The 25,513-nt window shown below is 38.6% G+C and overlaps 1 protein-coding gene across 1 annotated transcript in view; it reads right to left on the bottom strand.

Annotated features, from left to right (window-relative positions):
• The window catches only part of tbx15 (T-box transcription factor 15), a 60,903-nt gene that overhangs the window by 4,531 nt on the left and 30,859 nt on the right, over window positions 1-25,513 (bottom strand). The window contains exons 3-7 of the mRNA XM_007895877.2: window positions 24,285-24,386; window positions 20,658-20,829; window positions 15,301-15,468; window positions 12,325-12,389; window positions 2,921-3,018 (exon numbers count right to left, since the gene is read on the bottom strand). Coding sequence (XP_007894068.1) covers window positions 2,921-3,018; window positions 12,325-12,389; window positions 15,301-15,468; window positions 20,658-20,829; window positions 24,285-24,386 — 605 coding nt within the window. The remainder of the gene's footprint in view (window positions 1-2,920; window positions 3,019-12,324; window positions 12,390-15,300; window positions 15,469-20,657; window positions 20,830-24,284; window positions 24,387-25,513) is intronic.

The raw sequence follows: 25,513 nt of genomic DNA, 5'->3' as shown, positions 1-25,513 counted from the left end.
AACCATAGTCCTATGTGCTGGATGGTATTTCAGTGCCCCCCACCCCAATAATTTCACTGGAGTGTCGGTCTAAGTTAATGGCGTATTTCAGATATCAGAGAATTAACTGTAATATGTAACGTACATTTAAATGTCAAAGTTTATCTACAAACAAGTGGTGTAATAAAATGAATAATTTAGAAGCATATATACTTTATATATATGTGAAATGACAGTCTTGCGAATGGGAATTGTTTCAACTTTGTCATGAATAGGGCCCACCAACCGCATACAGTTTTTACGAAAGCTGCCATTGTTACTCCGAGAATACAGCTCAACCCAACTCTCAACAGGCAGTCCTTCCTTCCCCAGCAGTTTTTACATTTGTACAGTAAAATGTGGTGCCAGTCAGTGATAGCTATAATAGAAAGCAGTTCTGTGCTGTAGGCTCATGCCCATAGGAGCCTGGGTTAAGAAAGGATGGATCATTGCTGCCCAGGCCAGTTATTATGAATTAATGCACACAAAGCACCAGCAGAAAAGAGTAACTGTGTGGGATGAATCAAAATATGATAATAAATTAAGCTGCCCAAGTTGGAGCAATGCCTGGCTGTGGTTGAGAAGAAAGCTGCATTTTATCAGCTGTTGGCAATTGGACAAACGTTTTTCCTTTGCTTTCTTGTCTTTTCTATGACATTGTAAAAAACTGTCATAAGCAACAAGGATTTACTGGACATCCAGAATGTGACTCCAATTGGAAACAAAAGAGTGTGTGAGAGAAGCAAAGGCGTGCTTCATTCTGAGCAGTACAAGATTGACATGCACACTAATACACTAGCATTGATTTGTTTAAGGACACATTCATCGGTAACAAGGTCAAGGAGCAAAATAGCCTGTAGTTATTGGGAAGGATCTTGACTTTGAACACACACACAATACACTAGCCTGCTTCATGTGGCTTATCTACCCGCCTAACCATTGGCGCACAGGCTTTCTTCCTATCTGCCATTATTCTCTGGATCTCCATCTTGGAGTCTCTCCAACTCATCCCCTCTCTCATCTCTTTCAAGGTCCATCTCAAGACCTTCCTCCTTAAACGCGGCTTCAAACATCTTTCCGTTCCTCTCTCTCATCTCTCATCCTCAGCTCAGATGCCTAGCCAGGGCTGTCAAGCACTTTGGGACTTCTTCTGATGTTATATAGATACACATTTGTATTGTTTTGTAATATTTTACCTCAATTGTATGTAGGTCACTCAAAGAGCATGAGAGTTGGTAGTAAGACTTTACTTCCATTAATTCCGAAATTTACATCTACATCTGAGTCTTGGATGTTGTACAAGATAGTAAGTGCTTGTTTCTGCATATCAACAAATAAAGTTCAGCAAGGAAATAGCAATAATGGATTGCATCTTGAGGAATAAGATTGTATTGCCTCACACTTGTCCTTCAAAAGTTGAGGTCTAATCTGGCCTTGGAATAGAATACTCAACATCTATATTTGGGCATCATCAGACATTTGGGAGTATTGTTTACACCATCTTTACAGCATTAAACATTAAGGGTCAAACTTTTGACCATTCTATGTTTCAAGTGCATTTGGCATCAATATATGTGCTTACAGTAATTTATCCCAGCATCCAAGGTAACTTTTGTTTATTCTAGTTGTTTGTTCTCTGTGTAAAGAAATACTTACTAGAATCTATTTTAAAACTGCTCCTCGCTGCTCTGGACCTGTGTCTTGCTACCTCTAGGCTTCCTGAGAATGATTTTCCCGTATTTCTTTCTATCCTATTTAATACCTTATATATCTTAAGCAGGTATTTTCTGAGATATCTCTTTTAGAGACTTTTCACTCCTAGCTGATTTAAGAATATCTGAGAGCTCATCCTTGTAACACTGGGGATCAGTTTTATCTTTTAAAGCTGAACGTGTTTTCTTCCAATTTGTCACAGGCAGTGGGGGAAGGAGCAATGAACACGGCGTGTGATATTATCGCGTTTTTAACTCCCAAAGCACCAAACAAACCATGCAGAAAATTACACTTTCCCAAAAGTCAATAGTCATAATGCTCAATTGGGATCTTTGTACCTCTGTAGTTCTGAACTTGGTCCCATGTCTGTTCATTTGTCGAAACTGGGAATCTAAGTTGCCTGTTGTATCTCATTTGGGGTACTGAAGGAATGCAGTAATCAAAAGATGATTTTTTTTTGGTGAGCAAGGTTAGGCCCCACTCATGCCTCACTAAGTTGAATAAGACCAATTCACATTCCTCAAACAGGAACAAGGGTTGTCTCCCAAACAACCCGTTGCCCCCCCTCCCCACCCACCCCCTTAACCTAGGTCCCAAATTGTCAAAGGAGCCTCTGACTTCTCAATCCCAGCCAACAGAGGGGCGGGCATAGGTCTCCTGACAATAGCTCTGTGTCCCGTGAATGAATTATAGGGAGGTTTAGATCGCTGCATCTCTACACGACTGAACCTTAAAGGGAGAGTACAGGCACACAGGCGCACAACCCAAAGAGTAACTGATACAAACAGATACCACACTTGATCTTAGCCACAAACTCATAAGATCAGTTCAGAGGAATAAGACTCATTGGCCCATCTTGTCTCACCCTTTGCATTCTAAACATATGTCCTCTTATTTCTACTAAAGTAGTAGTCCTACATCCTACATGTGCGAATGCATTGCAGAAAACAAGTTTGTCATGTGGGAAGGGGGAAATAACAGTGCTATTACTTGATAAGAGCTTTTAAACAGCAAAAGGGCAACATTAGCAGTTGTCACAACATTTAAAGTGTGCATCCTGTAAAGCTCTGTGCTTTAACTATCTGAAGTAAGCCCTGCAAGGGAGAATGGCTTTTATAGAGAAAGGGGAAAAAATCAGGGAAATTTAAGAGAGATGAACAAAAAAAAGGGAAAGGTTCTTGTCCATTACCTTGTTGCTTCTGCATGTTGGTAAAATCCTCGAATGTCAGTGTCCGAACAGGAGGTCTCCAGAAGGCGTATGTCTCCATGATGGCCTCTAAACCAGTCCTGATCAAAGGAAACCAGAAGGGAAATATAACTGTGTACAGCTTTCACACGTACATAAATCTCCACTTTGTCCTACTTCCAGCTGCTTCATTTTTTTCTCACACTGTTTCACTCAGATTTATGTTTCAGCATTTCCCACAAAATGTATTCTTAGCTGTCAGCTTGTTAACCCTTTAGCCATTACGTAGGTTGGAATTCTCCTATTACTGAGTTCTGAAGTTATGAATGAATTCAATCAGTGTATTTTTTAAACAGAAACTTTATTTTAGAAATCCTTCCTCCCACAATTTTCTCATCTCACCTATATCCTGAAGGGGCTGACTCATATGGATCTGTAGACATGAAAGGCTTTCAATACCCTGTCCAAGTGACCATACTCAGTCTTTGAGTTTAGACAGTAGGGAAATCCCATGATAAATGTGGAAGATAAATTTCACTTGCACAAAGGGAGTTGGCAGGCTAACTTGAACACATTGAGCATTGCAATCAGGGCTGATCCTCACTTCACCCTACGCCAACACACATGCACTTTCCAGCAGGGAAAAGTGCATACAGTGCGAAATAGTGACCAGAGGCCTGAAATGTTAACTTCTCTCGAGGATCCACTTTTTCTTAAAATTTAAGATCTCACAGAATTGTGGAAATGTGTTAATTCATTCTTAATATGGAAGCCAGTTTTCTGCCATTATTGAAAAGAACTGGCTTCTAAATTAAGACTGGGTGGAAGGCAACAACAACCACTTTATATCGTGCCCTTCACGCAGGATAGCAACTGGGATCACTGAAAGCACAGTTCTGGCTCAATTCTACAAAAATACACTAAACTCCACATTCACCTACAAAATACACAGCACAACACTTGACAGTAAATCTTGCAAAGTGCTTTGAAACATCCTCCTGACGTGAAAGGCTTATTTCAAATGCAAGGATGATTATTATTCATGTATATAAAATGGGGAGAGAGAAGTAAACGAGAGAGGAAGGGTGGGCTACAAGGATGTGAAAGAGGCAGAGGATAGACTGTCGGAGTGGAAGATAAATGTGAGACTTCGGGAGGAAGAACAGAACCCACAATGTTGACAATCAGGGCTTGAGGACTTGGCCAGAGAGGTGTAAAAGAAATTAGTAAAAGAGGCTGGAACAGTATGAAAGACATGATTTTCTTTGTTCAAGGAGTAAGCAGATGATCCAATTAGATTCTGTATGGCTGCCTCTAATCATTAGTGGGTTAGTGGCTTGCATTGGGAGGAAGCAGTGCTAAAGGAAAAATAAACTGCTGCTGATAACCCACACGTGTGTTTATTCAGTTGCTTGTGTCTTATGTGCACCTCTGCCATATAATGAAAGCCAGATGTGACATGCTACTGCTATACGGCTCTCCGAGGCCACGTATCTAGCACTAGTTTCTGAATGCAAATGTTTTGCCATAGAAGAATGATAGCAAGTTTCAAACCACCCAGTAAAATATGGCCAGATATTATATATTCTACCGAAACTACAAAAGTAGCTATGGCAGTGTATCATATAAATGCAAGGGTTGATCACACAAGACTGTTCAGTACCTTATACCTCCTCTATGTACCAATTACCAATTATAGTGTTCAAATAAAATAGCTGCTAAATGTCCATTGTGATAACCTGAGACATTTCCTTTCAAAGTACAGTACTTCAAACACAAAAACTCATCCATGCATAAAACTTGTGTGTTCATGACTCTTGTAGCTGTATGCTTTGACTGAATCTGTCTTTAATCAAAGTCAGCCCTGGAACATCTTTTCTTGCAGACTGATTCTCATTCTTGTTTGTGTTTCTCCAGACAAGTCCCTGAGGATTTCTGTGTTTGTCTCTGCACAGTTCTCATGTGCCACTTTGTTTCTAGCCCTTGTTGAACAGGTAGATTTACTCTCATCGCCATCTATCCCATCAAAGCTCTATTCAATTCACAATTCTGTATTTTTTTCTTTGAGAAACCTAGGTGAAGGCATGAGGGATGTATTACAGGGCACCACCACGGATGAAAAGAGTAGGAGAGATGGTGATGTAAATGAAGGAAATAGTGGTTAGATGATGACAAACCTTTTATTATCTGCCAGCTGGAGTAAGAAGGAAAGGAAGACTGAGGTTAGGAATACTAAGATGCGAGAAAAGAATGGCTTAGAAAGAGTATGAGACATTTCAACACAGTTATTATTGCTTCCCTGCTGTACATGTGTGTTACTAGTCTAGGACCCACTATTCTTTTGTGGTTGCAATTAAACTGGAGCATATTCCAAGTCTCTAACAAATTCAAAAGATGCCAACAATATTACAAAACCAAGAGAGAGAGTGAAGTCAAAGTGGTCTATTTACTCAGCAGAGCCCTGATACCCTATCAGTATTCAACACTGTTAAATCAGGCAATATATGGAAACTGATTGTCAACTTCACAATTGGTTCTATGAAGACCCATCAAATGACAGGAACAGTATTTTAAAGCATTAAGAATGTCGTCTATTATATAATACCACATAACAGGAAGGATCAGTTACACAAAGCGTTCTTTGAAAGTGCGACAATACTGGGAAAAGCTAGGCACATGCTACTGTACAAGGAAAATTATGAGAGGTGCCAAAATCATAAAAAAAAATCCGTGCATTTCATATAGCGCCTTTCACATCAGGAGGATGTCTGAAACCATTTCATAGGATTCACTGTAATATGCAGGGACTTTGTGTTTTGTAAGCAAATGCAGCAGCCACTTTGCACACAGCAATGTTCCACAGATAGCTATGAAGTGAGTAACCCATTTTATTTGGGGGATTGTTGACCAGGCCACCAAGTGGAGTTCCCTTCTCTTTTCAAGTAATGCCATGGGATCTTTAATGTCCACCTAATCAGGCGAACAGGATCTCAGTTTAATGACTCCAACGATAAAGTACTCTTCCACCACTGCATTGGAGTGCCTAACTGGTCTGTGATTTCAAAGTCACAAGTTGGGGCTTGAACCCACATCCTTCTGATTCAGAGGCAAGAGTGCTTCCAATTGAGCCAGGTGGACATCTAATCTGTCTTAAAAGTAGTTTTGTAGGTTTTTCTTTTCCCCTGAATATTTTAGTCTTTTCTCATATTAAGCATTTGCCAATCAGCGTTGGCACAACATCCAGTCTTGATGGAATAATGAGGGTTGTTGATATTGTCAAGTGCCTCAACAACAACAACAGCTTGCGTTTATACAGCACCCTTCAGGCTGGACGGCATCTCAGACCCTCGACAGTACAGATTTTCAAAATTATTATGACATTAAAAGATTGAGGAAATGCAATAATTCTGCTGTGTGGAGTTTTTCTTTCTCAGTTAACTGAGGGAGAAGTGAATAGGTTAGGGAAATAAGCAGGATGGGGTCTTGTCTGTGGAGGGCACAGACAAGTTGGGCTTAATGGCTTCTTCAGTACCATATTACTCCAAGTAACTTCACGTTCCAGCCTTTAATTGCTCTCTGAGTAAAGAAAATCTTCTTTGTGACTGTCCTGAAAATACTATTTGCAACTGTTAGCCTATATGTTCTACTGTCTATATGCCTATATGTGTTCTACTGTCTTGATGCATCCTAAGGTATTCTGGGTTTATTTTTTAATCAAAGCAGCTTCAGATTGTTCTGAACTAATGCTTGGTTGGTTAGCCTCAGGTATCAATGGCTAACTATTATACATCAGAAAAGGATTAACTTTTGTACATTGACATCTGATAAAAGCCATCTTCGCTTTTGTAACAAAAAGCCTTTCTCTGTGTTTTGGTTACTTTCCTTTCTAGGGAATAAAGATTCTGCTGGTTGTAATTCATTTACTGGTTTAACAGCGAAAGATCACTGCAATATTCGTTGTATAATTGGTTCTGCATGGATCTTATGATGGATATTAAAACCAATGTCTCTTTGTATCCTTAGCTATGTTGGGTTTGAGAAGAGCTGCAGACTTTTATGAGCTGTTATTTGAATATTCTTCATTGTAAACCTTGGCATGTTCTTTTCTGTTGCTTTTGCTGACAAAACCATATTAACCATATGTTATGATGGAAGTATAACCCAGTAACATTGGCAGGTTTTAATAACAAAACAAAGGTACACCTTTTCTTCAAAATAATTACTTTCACCAAACTATTACTTTCATTTGGATCTGGTTTGGTGTGAAGAGTAGTGCTGGTCACATGACCAACAAATTGTCCTGTACTTATTATTAAACTTTACTCAATTTTCCCTGTCTCAAACATGGTGATTTCAAATGGGATTCCACGATGATACTTGATACCCCATCCAGCAGGCAATTTGGGAAAAACTGGAACTCACTCTGAGCCAGTGGTCTCTAACCAACTGATCGCTACTAGATAGTCCTCTCTCGCATGATCAAAAAGACAATTGGAAGGAGTGATAGAACAACATACTTATTTAATTCCAATTGAAAATAAAGCCAGATCATAGAATCATAGAATTATACAGTGAGAGCTATTCAAATGAATCCCACTTCCCCGCGCTCACCTCATAGCCCTGCAAACTTGTCCTCCAAAGATGTGTTTCATGCATCTCAAACTAAAAATATAAACTTTATTGTTTAAACTGCGGTAAACAGAGGTAAATATTACTCCTTTATTTCATCTTAATTGAGCATGTGTGAGAGGAAACCTAGGGGACTCAACCATGCAATCAAATGGTTCCAAGAGAGTTTCGCTACTGGATTCCACTGGGGAAATAAAATAATACTCCAATTTGCCCATTCATAAATGGCCCTGAACTAGAAGGAGGCATGGTAAATATTTCTTATTTGAAAGAATAATTAAACATTACAGCTATTCAAACTCTTTGGAAAAAATTACTAAACCATGCTCAAATTTAGCTTGCTCTTTAGTAAGCAAACTTTATTTATATGATGGGTGGGAGTCCGTAAAAGCATTTTTCAACATAATTTCCGTACTGTTTTCTAACAAAATAATTTTTCAAAGGTTTCATAGTGTAAGTTGTAAATCATAGTCTTCTCTCTCTCTCTTTTTTAGTAATGTGGCTTTTATGTAAAGGTCAGTGATCCAGTTGAGGATTTGACGCTATATAAAAGTGCGAAATTAATAAACATTTTCCACAAGACAGAAGAGACAGGTATGAATTTTTCACTTAAGCATAGTTGAGCTGTTCCATCATATACCAACTCTACACAAGCACAGCACCAAAGTTTTGACTGACAGCGGTAAATCCCAATGAGACTGATTCTAAAATAATGAAAAACACAAGTCCCCTGATTCTAAAACCTTGATTTATGAACCAAGTCAAAATAGTTTCTTTTCTGACGTAACGCAGAATGAAACAGGGGAAAGAAAACAGGATTTTTTTCCATATTAATAGAATGGAAATTGGAAACTCTTCCAATGGTGACTTCATGAACCAAGTACATAATGCTACGGGGCTGAGACTGAGATTCTTAGTAAATTTACTGACTTTCATCGAGTGAGTTTTCAGTTTAATTATTATAATAATCCTTGCATTTGATATAGAGCCTTATCATGTCATGAGACGTCCCAAAGTGCTTCACAGAATATATTGCAAATTGGATTGACTGTATTTTGGGGCAAAATGCTGCAACCAATTGCGCACATCAGTGTCCCACAAACAGTCGTGGATTGAGTAATTTTTTTTGAGGAATATTACTCCCGGAGAGCGACACCAATCGACTAAAATCAGGTTTCTAGTTAATGCTAGGTAAACAGAGCCTTGTAGAGTAAGGAAACATGCCAATGGTTTCACCCTGCCTGGGAATCAAACCTAGGTCCTCTCACTTGTGAGCTGAATGCTCTAACCACTACACTACGGGACTCCACTGTGTCAAATGGGATATCCAGTGGAGAACAAAACAGTTTTGCCCACTAAGGTATGTAAGTTTACCAATACCTGGATAATCACCACTGTTATGTTCTTGTACTTGGGTCAGGTTTTTCTCATTTCTTTTCCTCTATTACATTTCCAGCTCTCGCCTCCTGTTTCCACACATCAGAGGTTGCAGACCCTGCAGTACTACCCACCATCAATACACATCCACCGATGTTTGAGAGACATATTTATGAGGTAATAGTAAATAATAATAATCCTTGCATTTGACATAGTGCTTTTCACATCTTCTAGATGTCTCAAAGCGCTTCACAGAATATACTGTAGAGTGAATTGACTGTATATTTTGTGGACGAAACACGGCAGCCAATTGCACACAGCAGTGTCTCACAAACAATCGTGGGTTGAAGTGACCAAATTATTATTGTTTTTTTTTCTTAAGGGCTTATGGAGAAGAGGTGGGAGAAGTCTTCACAACATTCTCTCCTTCCCAGAACTACAGTGCTGTGTGTCCTTCAGTGATCTGACCTGAAGCACTGCCGACAAGCTGTGAAGCTCATTCTGTCAGGGCATGATTCTGGGATTTCAATTAATAACATTAATAATAATTTAATAATAATAATAATCCTTCCACTTGATATCATGACTTTGAGATGCCTCAAAGCTCTTCACAGAATATATCGTGAAGTGAATTGACTGTATATTTTGTGGGTGAAACTTGGCAGCCAATTGCACATAGAAGTGGCCCACAAACAGTCATGGATTGAGTCACCAAATTATTATTTTTAAAATTTTTATTTTTGAAGGAATTATTCCCCCCAGAAAAGCGAGCCACCAATCATGTTCTACTTACTGTTAAGTAAACAGAGGCACGTAGAGTAAGCAAAACTTGCCTCACGTTTTGCTTGCCCTGGAATTGAATCCAGGTCCTCTCGCTTGCGAGGCGAGTGCTCTAACCAATATGTTACAGGACTCCATATCTGACAGAGAAGCATGAAATCTGTGCCTCCACTGGGCTAGGAGAAGGGGCATCATCTCCTGGCACCTGCTGCTCCCCTGCTACTTGCTGCAAAGGCTGCATGTCCTGATTGCTACTGTTACTGTTGTACAGGAAGGTTGTTGCAGCAGATGATAGGATTAGGGTGTTAGATAGCAAAAAAACTGTTTCAACCACCATCTGTCTTCCAAGATCACATTGTATATTTGCAATACTACTACTAATAATAATCCTGGCATTTGATATAGCGCCTTATCACCTCATTCAGACGTCTCAAAGCGCTTCACGGAATATACTGCAAAGTGAATTGACGATATTTTGTGGGCGAAATGTGGCAGACACATACTAATAGAGGAACCTATTCTTTTGGGGTTGTGGTCAAACTGGAGTATATTACAAGTCTCTAACACACTCAAGAGATATGTTGTTAAAAAATACAGCAAATTAGGCTCTTGTGTCTCAGCCTTATCTGGGCATTAGGTGAAGAAATGGAAATGGGTTCCATTTCCCAGAATTGATACCATTCACCTTAACAAACAAAGGTCACGTCACTTGCAGTATATTCTGTGAAGCGCTTTGAGATGACTGAATGAGATGATAATATGATCTTTTAATTTAAAAAAACTGCCAGAATATTAGCACACATTCAGAGAACATCATCAGAAATCTTGTTAATAGATGTAATTTATGAAATTTGGAATCAACACTTTCCCCCAAATCACTGTATTTTTTGGCTACAATAATAAAATTGTAGTTATTCCTGTCTCTCTCTAAAGTGACTAATCTTTTCATGACCCACGTGCCATTTTCTCCAATATATTTGCGTGTGAAAGAGAGAGAGGCAGGAGTACTGTATGCGTTGTTTTTATCCTGGAGAAATACTAGATTACTCTTAGTGTTTAAATAAAACTGCATAGTTTGTCAAAAACAAAGCACCACAAAGTGGATAGGCCATGCATGACAAGTGTGATCTTATAACGTTTGTTTTTATTTGAGTAAAAAGTTGGTTTATTCTGATTTTAGGGCTTTGAGTCAAGCTCTTCTGATGGTTTGATGGTAAAGCCATGGCAGCTGCAGTTTTCCAATTGCAAGTTCAAATCCCAGTTTATGTTGAGTTAGCTTATGCTAAATTAGTCATCAGTCTCTCTTGCCTCACCCTTCGGAAGTCCATCCCACACTCCCTCTGCTGCCCTTAACTCCTGCAAGGCCTGTCTCAAGACCATCCTCTTTGACCAGGCCTTTGATCACCCTCCTTCCTGCCCTCCACACCTCCTCATCCTAACCTCCAGCTCGGGTCCAAATCCCTGAATGTCCAGCACTTTGGGATGTCCTTTTGACATGAAAGGCGCTATACAAATGTAATTTGTTGTTGTTGTTGTTAAGCAAGGCAATGGTAGGCAGCTACAGTTGGTCTAGGTTACAAACAAGGAGCCTTCATTGTTATTAAGAGGACCTTCTTACAAGATCACCCTTGGGGACGTGCAGTAAGTACAATATTGGAAATGGCTGCAATGCCCCAGTACTGCATTCACATAACATCCCAGCATTCACTGACATGTCTCACACATGAATAATGGTTACACTTGGAGGAGGGAGTGAATTTTGTATATGGAAACTGTGCCTGTGCAGATTGGAGAGGGAGGGCAAATTAAAATAGTCAAAAAACCTTCAGGCCAGGAGGGAAAGAGGAGAAAATTGCAGGAGAAAAATTGGCAAAAGAAAAAAGTTTTAAACAAATGTACTGTATTTAGTTACGCAAAATACCAATAAAATGACATAATTACTGAATAAAAGACTAACTGAGACAATTTTATAAATCAAGAGATCTTGGCAACCCTTATTTTAAATAATTGCCACATTTAAAAATGATAGGACATTAAATGACTACATACAATTGAAAGCACAAAATTAATCCAGAAAAAAAGTGAGTGAAGGGATTTTGTGGGGGGGCAATTTTTTCTTTCAAATTTATTTCAAAACGAATTTCATTTTTGTAAACGTATTTCAATATTATCTTTTCTTTTTTTTTAGGGGTGGGGAGGTTGCAAACCAACCTTTCTCATTACCTTTTTGCAAACTTCCTTTATGATATGAATACGGAAAACATGTTAAAACGTACGAATTATTTTCAAACATGTTGCAATGGCTAAAAGAGATACCTCCTTCTTTCTGACTGTGAAAGAGACCAGCACTAGAAGCACTGAGATGACTCGTAAAGCATTGACCGAGGAAGTCTGTGGGTCAGTTTATCTCAACGTGTGAAAAGAGAAACTGGACCCCACATTGATAGATTTACTTTGGCTCGCTTTCAAAACCTTTTTTTAAATTAAAAAAAATAAAAAAAACTCTTAACTATCTATCAGCAATCGTTTCAGAGCAGCACAGCTATCCTGATCAAGTGCCATGGATTGTTTTTAAATGTAATTTCATCTGAAGCAGTTTTGAAGCAGTGAAACTCTCTCACCTGTTTCTGCCCGAGTCCCTGAATCCTTTAGCAAATGGATTGCGATCGATTTTCAGTCTCGTAATCTGGAGAAATAACACAGGAAAATGATCTGAAAACCACATTTTGCGGAAGAAAGTGCAATAAGAAAGTGCAGCTTTGTAATAGTTGGCCGGAAGGAGAGAATAAAGGCACTTAAAATAAGACAGTGTGTCAAGTAATATCAGCAATAATAATATAATTAATAATATGAATAAAGTTTTAATAACATCATTAAAATTATTAATAATAATGATAATAATAATAACAATAAGCAGAAGTGAAAGAGATGAGACAGGTTTTGTGATAAAATGTTTGGAATTTAAATGTTTTAAAAGCAAACACGTACAAATAAATTCTCCCTCTCTCCCCCACCCCCAAAAAAAAGATTATCGGGGTTAAATTATATAAAATTCACTCGTTTCAAGAGAAGAATATTTCCGGCAATGTGAAAGCAATCTTATGCACGATAATAGCAACACAGATGCGGCATTGTATTGCAAAGCGAAAACAAAAACATGCATTTTATTTGCAATGTACTGTAATATAACTTTTTTATAACGCTTCAAAGTAGTTTCACACAAGAAAGTCCAACATCTTCAGAGTTTCAGATGATGGAAGCTTTTGCGGCTGATTTCAGCACATCAGCACATCACCATAAAAATACTGGTCACAAGAAGAACATGTATATTTACATTTACATTTTTATTACGTTACTATTTACGTGTATGAATAGGCTATGGCGCGTTTTGACACAGGACAATTTAGATTTATTTTTCGTGGATTTAAAAATATATATTTTATGTTAACAGGCAACAGCTAGAGGAACCGCCAGTTATGTTTAAGGCTTTTAATTTGATTGATCTGTCAGCCAAACTATTACTAGCCGTTTACTGGAGTGATGTATGTATGTATGTATGTATGTATGTATGTATGTATGTATGTATGTATGTATGTATGTATGTATGTATGTATGTATGTATGTATGTATGTATGTATGTATGTATGTATGTATGTGTGTGTGTGTGTGTGTGTGTGTGTGTGTGTGTATATGTATTTACTATTGACAAGAAACCAGAGCTGAACACTAACAGGTTAAAATCTAAAAGCGATCTGAATCCCAGCTATTGTCGAATCTCATCTTTTGAGCGAGGTTAGACAGATAACAGAAGGAAAACAATTCAATTAGTCAGGGTTATAATGAATACAATATTTCCCTTTGGCAACACCCAAAAATAAGGGCGTAAATATGATCTGAATTGTAAATAGGGTTTCAATGACATTGAACAGAGCAGAAAATAATCTCACTGGGGGGAAAAAACATTACCCCGTCTTCAAAATGTAGTTTAATTGATACTAAAATATTAAAATTTAAATTGTTTTATCAAAGCTTGTTTAAATATATATATGTATATATATATATAAAATACAGAGTTTGATAACAGAATATGCGGCTTCATATCTGAACAAAGTGCACCTGGAATATACACAGAACAATACTAATATTTACATGAATTTTCTTTTTGCAGCGTAATGTTCAGGATAAATATCTGACATTTTATGATGTTATGAATTGTCTTCAGATTTTTTTTAACCAAAGAGTTCCCGTCAAATCTGCGAGTGTTATTTCCCATTTGAACTCGATATTCGGGCACCAGTCAAAACGTGTTCAGGTATCGGGGCGATTATGTTTTGTTTTACAAAAAAAAGTGCTGCATTGACCTCAAACGCCAAGCAAGTCAGTGAGATACACTTTTTTTAAAAAAAAGATTATGCAGTGAGAAAATACATACTGTTTGCAAATGGGAAAATAAACCCTGTTGACTTGCGGCTATAATCGTGTGTGCGTTGCATTTGAAATATATATATCTTTGACACTGTTAATATTTATGAATATTGGATCCACAATATTCAGATTTGTTCTGACATATAGTACTGCACAAACCTGCTCTGCACTTGACTGAGACTCAATGAGAGGAGTCAGCAACAAGCTGACAAACAGCATGGGAAGTTTGATCAACCAGAGGATTAACTCGTGCTGACAAGAGCTAGGTTGGCTTTTAACTCTTCCACTTTTCTTTTCTTTTTTTTGAAAAAAAATTGTAAAGTTCTTGCAGAGTTTGTCTCGGGAAAAGAACGTTTTAAAGTTTGCTGGATATCCTTCATTACCGCCTTGTAAATCGTCACTGCAGTCAGTGAAAGGCCAACAAAACTGTCTGCATTTACTAAGCTTTTTTTTTACTGCCTGTTTTATTCTCTCTTTTTTTTTAAAGAAGCTGGGTATCTGCTCGTTTCAGTGAATCGTTAAATATAGTTATGGGATAAAGGCACCCGAGAGAGAAAAATGCCGGCAAAATAAAAATTATAATAATAATCCTCATATTTTATATATCGCCTTATCAGTCAAAGCGCTTCACAGAACATACTATAAAGTCAATTGACTGTATATTCTGTGGGAACAGTGATGTGCTGAAACAAATTCCAATACTCACTGCAAAACATTAATGGAATAGGTGAACTGTTTTAAACAATTACATTTTCTATGCATAATATTATTGCAGTTATTGATGTCATGGGAAGCTTTTTTTAAAAAAAAATGCTTCTGAAAATAAGTGTGTACATCTTGTTCAGTGACAACACGTTGTTTGCTGCTTTCAATACTATTTCGGATCAAAACGAGACAGACAGCAGCCCAATTTCCAGAAAGGAAATTTGCGGAGTTTTATTTGTGGAGATATTCGAATAAATAGATTCACATTTTACGAAGAGGTTCAAAAACAAAACATATCAAAAAAAAATTTTTGTGGGGGGGGAAGAAATAAAGTACATAAACCCCACCAATCAGTTTAAAGCCACACACTCATTTTCTCTCTCTCTCTCTCTCTGTAAAGGTATATATATTTTTTTCTAAGCATTTGTGGAAAATGTGGCGTGTGTTGTGATAGTGCAGTTGAGTACCTGTTGGTTCTGATAAGCGGTCACTGTGGTGAACACAGTCTCTGGGAAGGTGAAGGTTTTGACGCCGCTCCCCGAAGGCACCACCTTGGTCGGGCACAGCTCACTGCTGAAGTCCTTTCGGATCACATGCACCCGGGGCTGGTACTTGTGCATCGAATGGAGAATTATCTGTTTCGAGTGAAGGGGAAGGGGAAGATAGAGAGATAGAGAGCGAGAGAGAGAGAGAAGACATACAAGACAATTACTCTTCCCATAGCTCTACACACACACACACACACATGCAGAAACACACATACACAAGCATACACACACAGACATACACACAAACACACACACAAACACACACCCAAACACATATTCACACACACGTATACAAACATACACACACATACACACACATACAGAAACATACACATACACAAACATACACACACACACACACACATACACAAGCATACACACCAAACACATGCACATACACAAACACACATACACAAGCATACACACACAGACTTACACAAGCATACACACACACACATATGCACATGCAGAAACACACACACACATACACAAGCATACACACATACACATCAAACACATGCACATACACAAACACACATACATACACACACACACACACAAGCATACATACACAGACATACACAAACATACACACACACAAACACACACCCAAACACATATTCACACACACGTACACAAACATACACACACATACACACACATACAGAAACATACACATACACAAACATACACACACACACACACACATACACACACATACAGAAACATACACACACATACACACACAGTAAATGTTTACCCTGTGCGCTAATCTGCAAGAAACGAAACTTTAGAAGGTGGCAACCGATGCATTTCCCCACATCAAAAACATTTTTTTTACCTCTGTATATGTATAATCTTTTTTAAAAGAAAAAAAAAGGTCTAGCATGTTAGCTTCATCCTTCTTCCAAACTCACAGCTGATCCGGCGGTAAAGGAAAAAAAGATAAATTGGGTAAACAAAACAAAAGATTACATAGAATAAAATGTCTCCTTTTGGACAAAGGTCGTGAGTTTCTCTCCCCCCGAGGTATGTGATTAAATGGTGATGGGCATTACTGCCAATCTGCCCTAAATGTGTCCTCTTTTCTGCATCATACAATAAATAGTATTACAAATAAACACATGCACAAACGTGCACTCCTCGCAGATCTGACAGACGTGTGGACCTCTAATGCTTCCTACACTGGTGCATATGGTTGAATGAGCGTATATTTTATCTGCACATCGAGGGGTTGGGGGGGGTCGTTAAAACGCAGGTAAAGCAAATCAATCCGTTGGGATGTTCGATCCTTCAGGAACACAACAGGACACACAAATGCAATCACTTGGGGGCAATTGCACAGCTGTGATGGAGACCCATACAAGTCCAAGTTTGCAAGTGCACAGTATCGAACTGTATCAAATGTGGGTGATCTGATCAGCAGCAGATTAAAAGGTTTGCTGAAGTCATGGATTTAAATAGCCCCCAGTGTCGGATAACTGAACTAAAGCCATCGCTAATCTGCGTCTTTCAAATAGAAACCACTATGTGCATACCACTGGCAGGATTCGGTCTCAGTGTTTTTAGTTGCCAGCCTGACCACCATTTGGTGAGGCAGTTTGACGTCCATGTGTCTCTGGGGTTACATTTGGAATGCACATTAAAGGGGATCTTGGATACCTCTGACTCATGGAGGAAATGGAAATATACAAATTGGCGCAGATGTGATATATTTTTTTTAAAAAAAATGGATCTGACTATTTCAATCAGCACTGTCCAAACCATGTCTCTCTGGTTCCAAGATGCACTGAATTTTAATTTCTCTCTTATGAGGTCACCAGTACAAAAGCATGTGATGTCTATCCAACTGAGACTGGCTGTCCCTCAGAAAGTTACCCTGAAGGACTGAGGACATCTGAGTCTGATTGATGAATCAGACAGGGTTGGACAGCCACCAATAATAACGCCTTGGGTGGCACTGTTCTGTATCTGACAGGAATTTCTCCTTAGAGCTAGTTTATCTCCTCTATCTCTCTCCCCCCCCCCTCCATCCCCCAATCAATAAACCAAGAACAATGTAGAGGCAATGTGCTCATTTTGTTTACAGGTTGGTGTGGAATCCACTGGGATTTGAACTTATGGTACCACGTCTAGCGCTTGTGATTGATTCAATTAAGCTATTAACAGATGAAAGACACAAAGCGTCAGAAAATTTGAATGTTACGATCTGCATTCATTCCAAATTTGAAGAGATTTGGATGCTGCATCAAGTTAGCAAACTAATAATAATAATTGTCGCATTTGATAAGAGTGCTTTATCGCATCGTCGAGACACTCTTAAAGCGCTTCACAGAATATAGTGTAAAGTGAATGGACTGTATTTTCGGGGTGACTGTATAACCTTTTATGACCAGGATGTGATTTAAAATCCACCCCCAAACTGGTGGGATGAAAACCTCTTCTATCTGTTGGCTGCACGATATCTGTCTGAAATGAGTTCTCAGGCCATATCCCATGGAATGCCAACTTTCAGTAAACATATTTTCAGTGTTGAATTCACTACCAAGTAGATGTGGTTGGGAGGACTGACCCCGGGGGTTGAACATTATCATTGGGGGAGAGGAGAAGGCACTCGACAACCCCATTCTGCTTGAAGTAACGCAATATTGCATATATTCCTCAACTATCCTGAGAAAAGTTTTTTGCTGCCTCCTACAGAAGGTGGAGTGGTGGAGATTGATTGTGGGCTTCTTTAAACTTATTATCCAAACAACAAGTGGCGCATGCTGGGTGAGCAGATAGACACTTGACCAACATATACTGTAGTTGCGAACAGAAGAAACATTCCTAATGGAGTAGATCTGAGATTCAAATTTAAAGCCCATCAATTCAGTATCAGAGTGAATGAAAACAGACTCCAGGTAACTACAACAACACAAGACAGAATGGATCGTCACTCTAAAATGAACGGTGAAGGAATGGTGCCAAAATGGAATCTATCCATTAAAAACGTTTTACGTTTTTATACATTTATCGTATGCCTGGGACTGCGTTACGATATTGGGTTGTTTCTAGCAGACAGATGGATTAGGAGCAGTATCTGGCAAAGAGCACTGGAACATTATTGCTTCACTTCTGCGACGAGATTCTAATTCATCCCAGACACAGAATGAAGGCATTTTCTGCATTCTGGGATGTGTGGGGCACTGGTTAATAAAACATGCTATTCCTGCACCTCAAGCACTGGAAGCCAAATCCAGCCTACAATATTAAAGGGGTCATTCTGTTTGGGTAGTGGACCCAAGTGGCACGTTTTGTTAGTTAGAACATAACCCTCACATATCAATGAATTGGATTTGAATCTAGCCCCAGACAAATGGAATAATGTGATGAAAGATGAGGTGGTCAGTTTCTTTAATATTGTTCATTCCCTTTGGGTGTTAGGATGGAATCCAGTCCAGAGAAAGCATATTAAACTTTCCTTTCTCTGAATCGTGTTAATAGCCTTATGAGAAACAAGTTTGTTAAGTCTCAAGCCAACTCTAAATAGACAGATACCCAAAGTACTAATTATTTCTCACACTTGGTACCAGTAAGGACTTCAGAAAATGAAGGCACATTTTGTATTTTTCATGTACATTTCTATTATTCTGTTTATAGATTTGACTATAATTAGCTGCCAGGTATTCATATACCTTTAAAAGAATTGCCACAATCTAATATTTGATTTCTAATGTTAAACTAATGCAGTTGAGCGGAAGCCTGCAAGAGTTTGTTATTACATGTGAAATCACACATAAAATGTTAATATGCAGCTCTAAATAAGTACATCATGTGAGGGCTGGGTGGTGCACTGCCCTTTCACCTCTTGTGCCTGGAATGAAATCCACTTGATGCACTGGGGATAAGAGTTTCCTTCCTCTAATGGCTGCTGAGGGGAATGGAGTTTGAGTGTCTCAACCCAGTTCCCAATGGACATAAATCCACAACACAAAACTGCCGACAGCTCTGGCACTGAGTGGCATTAATCGGAGAGTTATGCCTTTGGAGGACACAGTTAGAAAAAGTACGGGGAATGTGAAAGTCCCACTGGCACAGTACACAGTGTTCTTCTGAAGCTGGGGCTGAGAACTGTTGTAGGTGTGGGAGGCTTGGATCACATCTGGTCTGTGCTATGTTTGACCTTGGAGGGCTTGGTACCATCGTTGGGTGCAAAGCAGCTCCAGCTTATATCTACTTACTGCCTTTTACTAGCCTTTAACTTTTTTTTAAAAAATTTCGGGGTTAAAAAATGGACCATGTGTCTGTTTTAAACCTAAGTTCTGTACATTTTATACAGTTTGTTGGCAACTAATTTGTTGACGTGTTGCATGGCTTATGAACTAAAATATAATAATAATAATAATAATAATAATAATCATGGCATTTGATATAGCGCTTTTCACGTCGGTAGGACATCCCAAAGCGCTTCACAAAACACACTGTAAAGTGAATTGACTGTATATTTGTGGGCGAACGCGACAGCCAATTGCGCACAGCAATGTCCCACAAACACTCGTAGATTGAAAATGACCAATTTATTATTGTTTTTGGTTTTGGAGGGATTATTATTAGGCGTGTGGTGTAAGGAAACTTGCCCAAGGTTTCGCCCTCTGCCTGGAATTGAACTCGGGTCGCTCGCTTGCAAAGCGAGTGCTCTAACCACTGAGCTACAGGACTCCACAATCTGCCTTGTACACAACATAGAGCAATGTACATTAAGAAAAATGTGGCTATTTGGTGGAATACCATGAAGGATAAAAGACCAGAGAGTTTCTTATAACTCGACTTTGCATACAAGAGGAATGGCTATACTTGTAGTCTTACTGACAACATTCGGAAAAAATATGGACTTGATCTAGAGATTATTGGCAGGAGTGTGCACAGGCACTGAATCGATTAATTTCCCGATTAAAGTTTTTTTTGGCAGACGTGAAAAAATGAATTCCCTTAGAAGGCTAGATATTATTATGTCTGCAGCATAAAAAATTGTGATCTTTCTCTCTTCAGAATCAGTTTAGTTTGAGAACCATTGGTATATCTATAAATTTGTAACTCAAATGAAATGTTAGGAATTATGTACAATGTTCTTATAAGTTGAATGTACCCCATCAACTGCAATTAAACTAAAACAGATGAGTTTGTTAAAGTGGGTAAATCAGCTCAATTCTTTAACAATTATGCAATATCAGCTTGGCTCTGGCCTGAGCTGACCAGTCAGTTGCAGTTAAGACACACGTGCTTATTTTACGTACATGTCCCTGATCGTCCAACTCATTGTTTGTCAGTTTGAGTTTGTCGAAACTGATGACTTGTCGCATCCACGTGTCACCAGAAGCCAGGGAATCTGGATGGATGTAAACCCGAGGAGGGACAGGCGAATCTGCGTTGCCAGCCACCATCCACTTGGAACTATGATATACGTATCTGCAGAAAGAAATTAGTAGCACAAGTTATTGGGCGTTTTTTTAAACTGAAGGCTAAACAAAGTCTATCTTTGTTTTCCTGATAGGTTATATCAGTATTGTGTTTTTATACACAAATGGAAAGAATTAAAGTAAATTTAACTGGCGTTCCTTATGGAAAGAGACTGTGTAAGGTAGATAGGAAGAACTGAGGGAATAAAGAAGTATAAAAAGTGAGGCTCAGGAATGCCTTCTTGATTTCAGCCACCAATGTCATAGAGGCTGACAGTACTGTGCCCGATACAGGAACTAAAAATTGTTTAAAAAATAAATTATGTAAACGATTGAAAAGTAAATTTAACTGGTCTGTCTTTGTGTGGGTGTGAACTGATCCAGCAATAAGACTACAACAATAATAAAAACGCACTTGTACTCAGTGAACAGGTCGATAAATATCAGTCAATAAAAGTTTGGATGTGAAGGAGTTCTGCTGAAATATTAAAATTTCAATCGTCTTCCTATCTACCTTACACAGTCTCTTTCCATAAGGGACGCTAGTTAAATTTACTTTAATTCTTTCCATTGGTGGGTAAAAACACAATACAGATATAACCTATCAGGAAAACACTCATTGTCAAGTGTCATTTCAATGTCTGAATTTATCCTGGCCATATTATGTATGCACTAACTCTTTAAATAGACATGTGTGCTGTCTGTATCCATACATATACTGTGCAGTCAACTGCACTGCCTGTATATACATACACAGAAATGTCCACCTGTGTGCCTGCATATAATGAACTTCATTACCTGCCTATAGACAAACTGATAACAGTCACTTGTATGCACACTAATTCTCAAATATCTTCACTGCAAACCAGCCGTGTTTTCACGACCTAAATTCTTTCAACGCTCTCCAGTATACAGTAGAACCACATAACTATGGGTTATTGTACCCAGCATATTTTCAATACTTTGCAAGCTATTGGATTTTGAGCTTTATATCCACGTAATTGTAAACCAAAAGTAGCAAATATCATGACCTTTGAGCTGATCGTTTTATGTTTTTTGGTGTGAGAGGAACCTGTTGAAAACAAATATGATTTCAAGGTCTGATACTCAATGCAGGGTATCACCCTCTTTAATCTCATTGCCCATAATTGTGATTTAGGAATAATATTTCACCACACAATTCTATGGCAAGCATGATATTTGCCTTCCAATAATGAGCCCAAATAATAACTTTTTACTTTTGGAGCTAAAGGAAGGGGGATTTCTTTTTTTTAAAAAAAACTTGTTTTCTCTCCCTTCTTCCTGACAGATTCTAAGAACATAAGAACATAAGAATTTGCTAGGCGAAGAAGACCAAGGTCCATCTAGCTCGCCATCTATCAACCTTGCAGTCGCTTGACATGTCGTGTCCCAAACTACTGTAACCCGATATTATTTTCTGGCAGAAATCAATCTAATTTTTTCTTGAAACAATCCACATTTTCTGCTTCCACTGTCTCCCTTTTTCTTGTCTTCAGTTTCTGATTCTTTTCATCTTATTCTTCGTGTTTGGTACAGTTCCATTGATAGTGGCTGTTTTGGTACATGCCCCCAAGGGATCATTCCTCATCTGCACTTCTCAACAGTAAGTGGTGGCAGGTCGTTCTACGGGTGCAGCTGAGCTCGAACCTGCTTTCCCCTTCAGTAGAGGTTGCTGAATAGCAATCAAAAGTCTCTAGAACCCTGGTTCATTTCCCCATGTACTGATGTACTGTGGGAGTGGGGTAATCACAGGTCTCTGTGTCCTGTGATGTAAGTCTAGTTATTGACTGGAGTCCTCACTTAGAATCCCTTCTAAGGAATCCAGTTAGAATTCATGACATATCAGACATCAAAAACATCAAGTGTATCTTAAGGCATTAATTGACACAATACATTAAAATAGTTCATCGATCTGTGAATTGGAGATATGTTAAGGTGTAGCGTCCCAAAGCACTCAAGAACGGATGAAGGGCACTATATCAATGCAAGTTGTTGTTGTTACATGACAATTTGTTCTAATTTTATGCTGCCAGGGCTTTGCTTCTTCCAGCAGTTGACCAGGAAACCCAGATTTATACTTCCCCTTCCTCCTTGTATCACACTTGGGGGCACAGTGAATGAGTAGAACTCACAATTGAGTTTTCCAATCTTTAATGTTAATGAAAGGCCAGTCTCGCAACTGGCTCTTTGGGAGAAACAAAGCAATGTTGTTTCCAGCAGTGGAGTAATGTGGACTGGGGAATACTTCCAATACCTCACTGTGGCACATTGGGATACAGTGCATGAGCATGATTGGGTTTTATAATCTTTAAAGCTAGTAAACAACCAGTTGAGTGATCAGGTCTTTAGCAATACAGTACTAAATACAACCCCATGGAAACTCTGCTCCATGAAAGAGGTTTCAATCAGTAGGGCGTGGTGGAGTGGAAGGGATATCAATTGGACCCACAGTTCCTATTCTCCTGTGGGGGGCAAATATGCTCCCAGATGCAAATCCCATTGGGATGTTTAAAAGAGAGATAGATACCTGCTGAGCTGGCTATAAAAGGACTAGAAAGAAAGGCGGGAAAATAGGATTAAAAAATCTTTCTTGTGATTCTATATAATGGTTGAACAAGCTTGATCGGCTGAATGGCCCCCCTCCTGCTCCTATATAACACCTTCTTCTGGGTGGTAGGAGGCATCAACGTGGTTTTGCCCACAAATATACAGTCAATTCACTTTACAGCATATTCTGTGAAGCGCTTTGAGACGTCTAGGAAACGTGAAAAGCGCTATATCAAATGCAAGGATTATTATTATTATTATTATACTAGCCCAACCCTGATTTCACACTGCAATGCTTTTGCTTTGCGGCAAATTATCATCAAAACAACAGCAATCTGGCATCAAACATGCACCATAAAATGTAAGCATGCAGCATTCATTATAATGTCTTGATATCAGTAAATGGACCAAATGGAATTTTGTAGTTTGAAGCTTAATTCATATATTAGATTTTATAAAAACAGATTTATTATTTGTAATGTTTATTAAATAGATTTTTCTGGCTGTTTGTGCCAAGAACAAATATATAATAGTCCTGTGTATGTCATAAAATTTAGCAACTGCCAGTCAATATAGTGGATATCTGTAATATGCCCTCAGAAGCAATCCTCATTGAAAACAAATGATTTTGATGTGCAGCCAACTTGCACTTATCAATGTCCTACATGCAGCCGTGAAGTGTATGACTAATGTTATCCGGAAACTGTTGGCCAGGACACTGGGGTAAACTCCTTTCCCGTTTTGAATAACAGTGGATCTTTAATGCTACATGAACAAGCAAACATGATCTTGGTTTAATGTTTCATTGGAGGAGCTACAGCCTAACCAGAGCAGGAGGCAAGTTTCACAGTGCTACCCTTTCAACAGACTGCCATTGTGTTCCTCTGTGGGACGTACCGGTATCTTTTATTGTCAACAGGGACAATATCCATTGCTATGTAATACTGCTGGTGAGGATCAAGGCCTGTGATCTTCACTCTCATCGCTGGGAACATTCGCCTGTAAACACAAATCAATATCATCAATGAAATAAGTCATAGGTCATTATTCATTGTTAATGTTAACGCTGTTCGCGAGCCATGTACTCTGACTGAAAGGTGAGGCAAGCAGCCAGCTGTGGGTTTTAGTTGATACTGCTATTCAGTGGCCAAGAGCAGGCTGGGAGTCAACTTCCAGCCTGCCCCCCTCTACAGAAAACACTACAGTTTTCTCTCCCTCTCTACTGGTAAGTCTTGGCTTAGGTATCTCCTTAAAAAGCTGAATTGTTTTCAGAAAATGATAATAATCCTTACCTTTGGTATAGCACCTTATCATGTCAAAATATTTCAAAGCATCTCACAGAGCTTTTCTGTGACATGCCATATTCATAGGTGAACATGTATATGTAGAAAACACAATGTAAGGGGAGTGGTGGGTATTTGTATTTTTCAACATTCTCCTAATCCAGGACTGAGCCATAAAATATGGTTATTATATACACCTCTCTAACTCTCAGCAGAAATCAAACTAGTACACTGTTAAGTTGTTCTCACACTCAGATCCCTTGCATAATTAACCAGGGTATCGGTAATTTGCCACTGTAAGCTTCATGATGCAAGGGCAAGTGACACGTATTGGGTTTGTTAATTATTCTTGAAGTAAATCTGTGAATCAGCTTCTTTGTGTGAACACACTGAACAATGGAATTTACTGTGTTAGCAGGAGTGGGAAATGAACACTGAGCTCCGCTCTCTGCTTCAATTCAAGTTAAGGTTTCTTGAAACACAAAGAATTCTGCTGTTAAACAAGAATTATTTAAACTGTACAGACCAGAACGTTGCAGGTTCAATCTGTGCTGAGTTAGCTGATTTCAGTTTATTGTACTGTTTTCATTGCAATTTGGTAGCATTCAGTATTTTGTTTCTGCAGAACATCAATTCTGAAAAATGTACAAGGGAAAGAAACATACCTGTGTTTTTTATAACTAAAGGTTATTGGGTGCAGTGAAGGTTAATTTTATTTGACCCTGATTTACGAGCTTCATACCTCGTGCAGTTTCTTGTGCTTTTTTTTAATTTTACATATGGTTGGTCTGCTAATCAGAGAAATAGTGGTAAAATACAATACAAAGTTAAATTTGTATAGTG

This window comes from Callorhinchus milii, unplaced genomic scaffold (genome assembly GCF_018977255.1).
Source record: "Callorhinchus milii isolate IMCB2004 unplaced genomic scaffold, IMCB_Cmil_1.0 Scaffold4, whole genome shotgun sequence".
Taxonomy (NCBI): domain Eukaryota; kingdom Metazoa; phylum Chordata; class Chondrichthyes; order Chimaeriformes; family Callorhinchidae; genus Callorhinchus; species Callorhinchus milii.
Note: the sequence above shows the minus strand (reverse complement) of the source record. Positions and strands in the feature narration are given on the sequence as shown.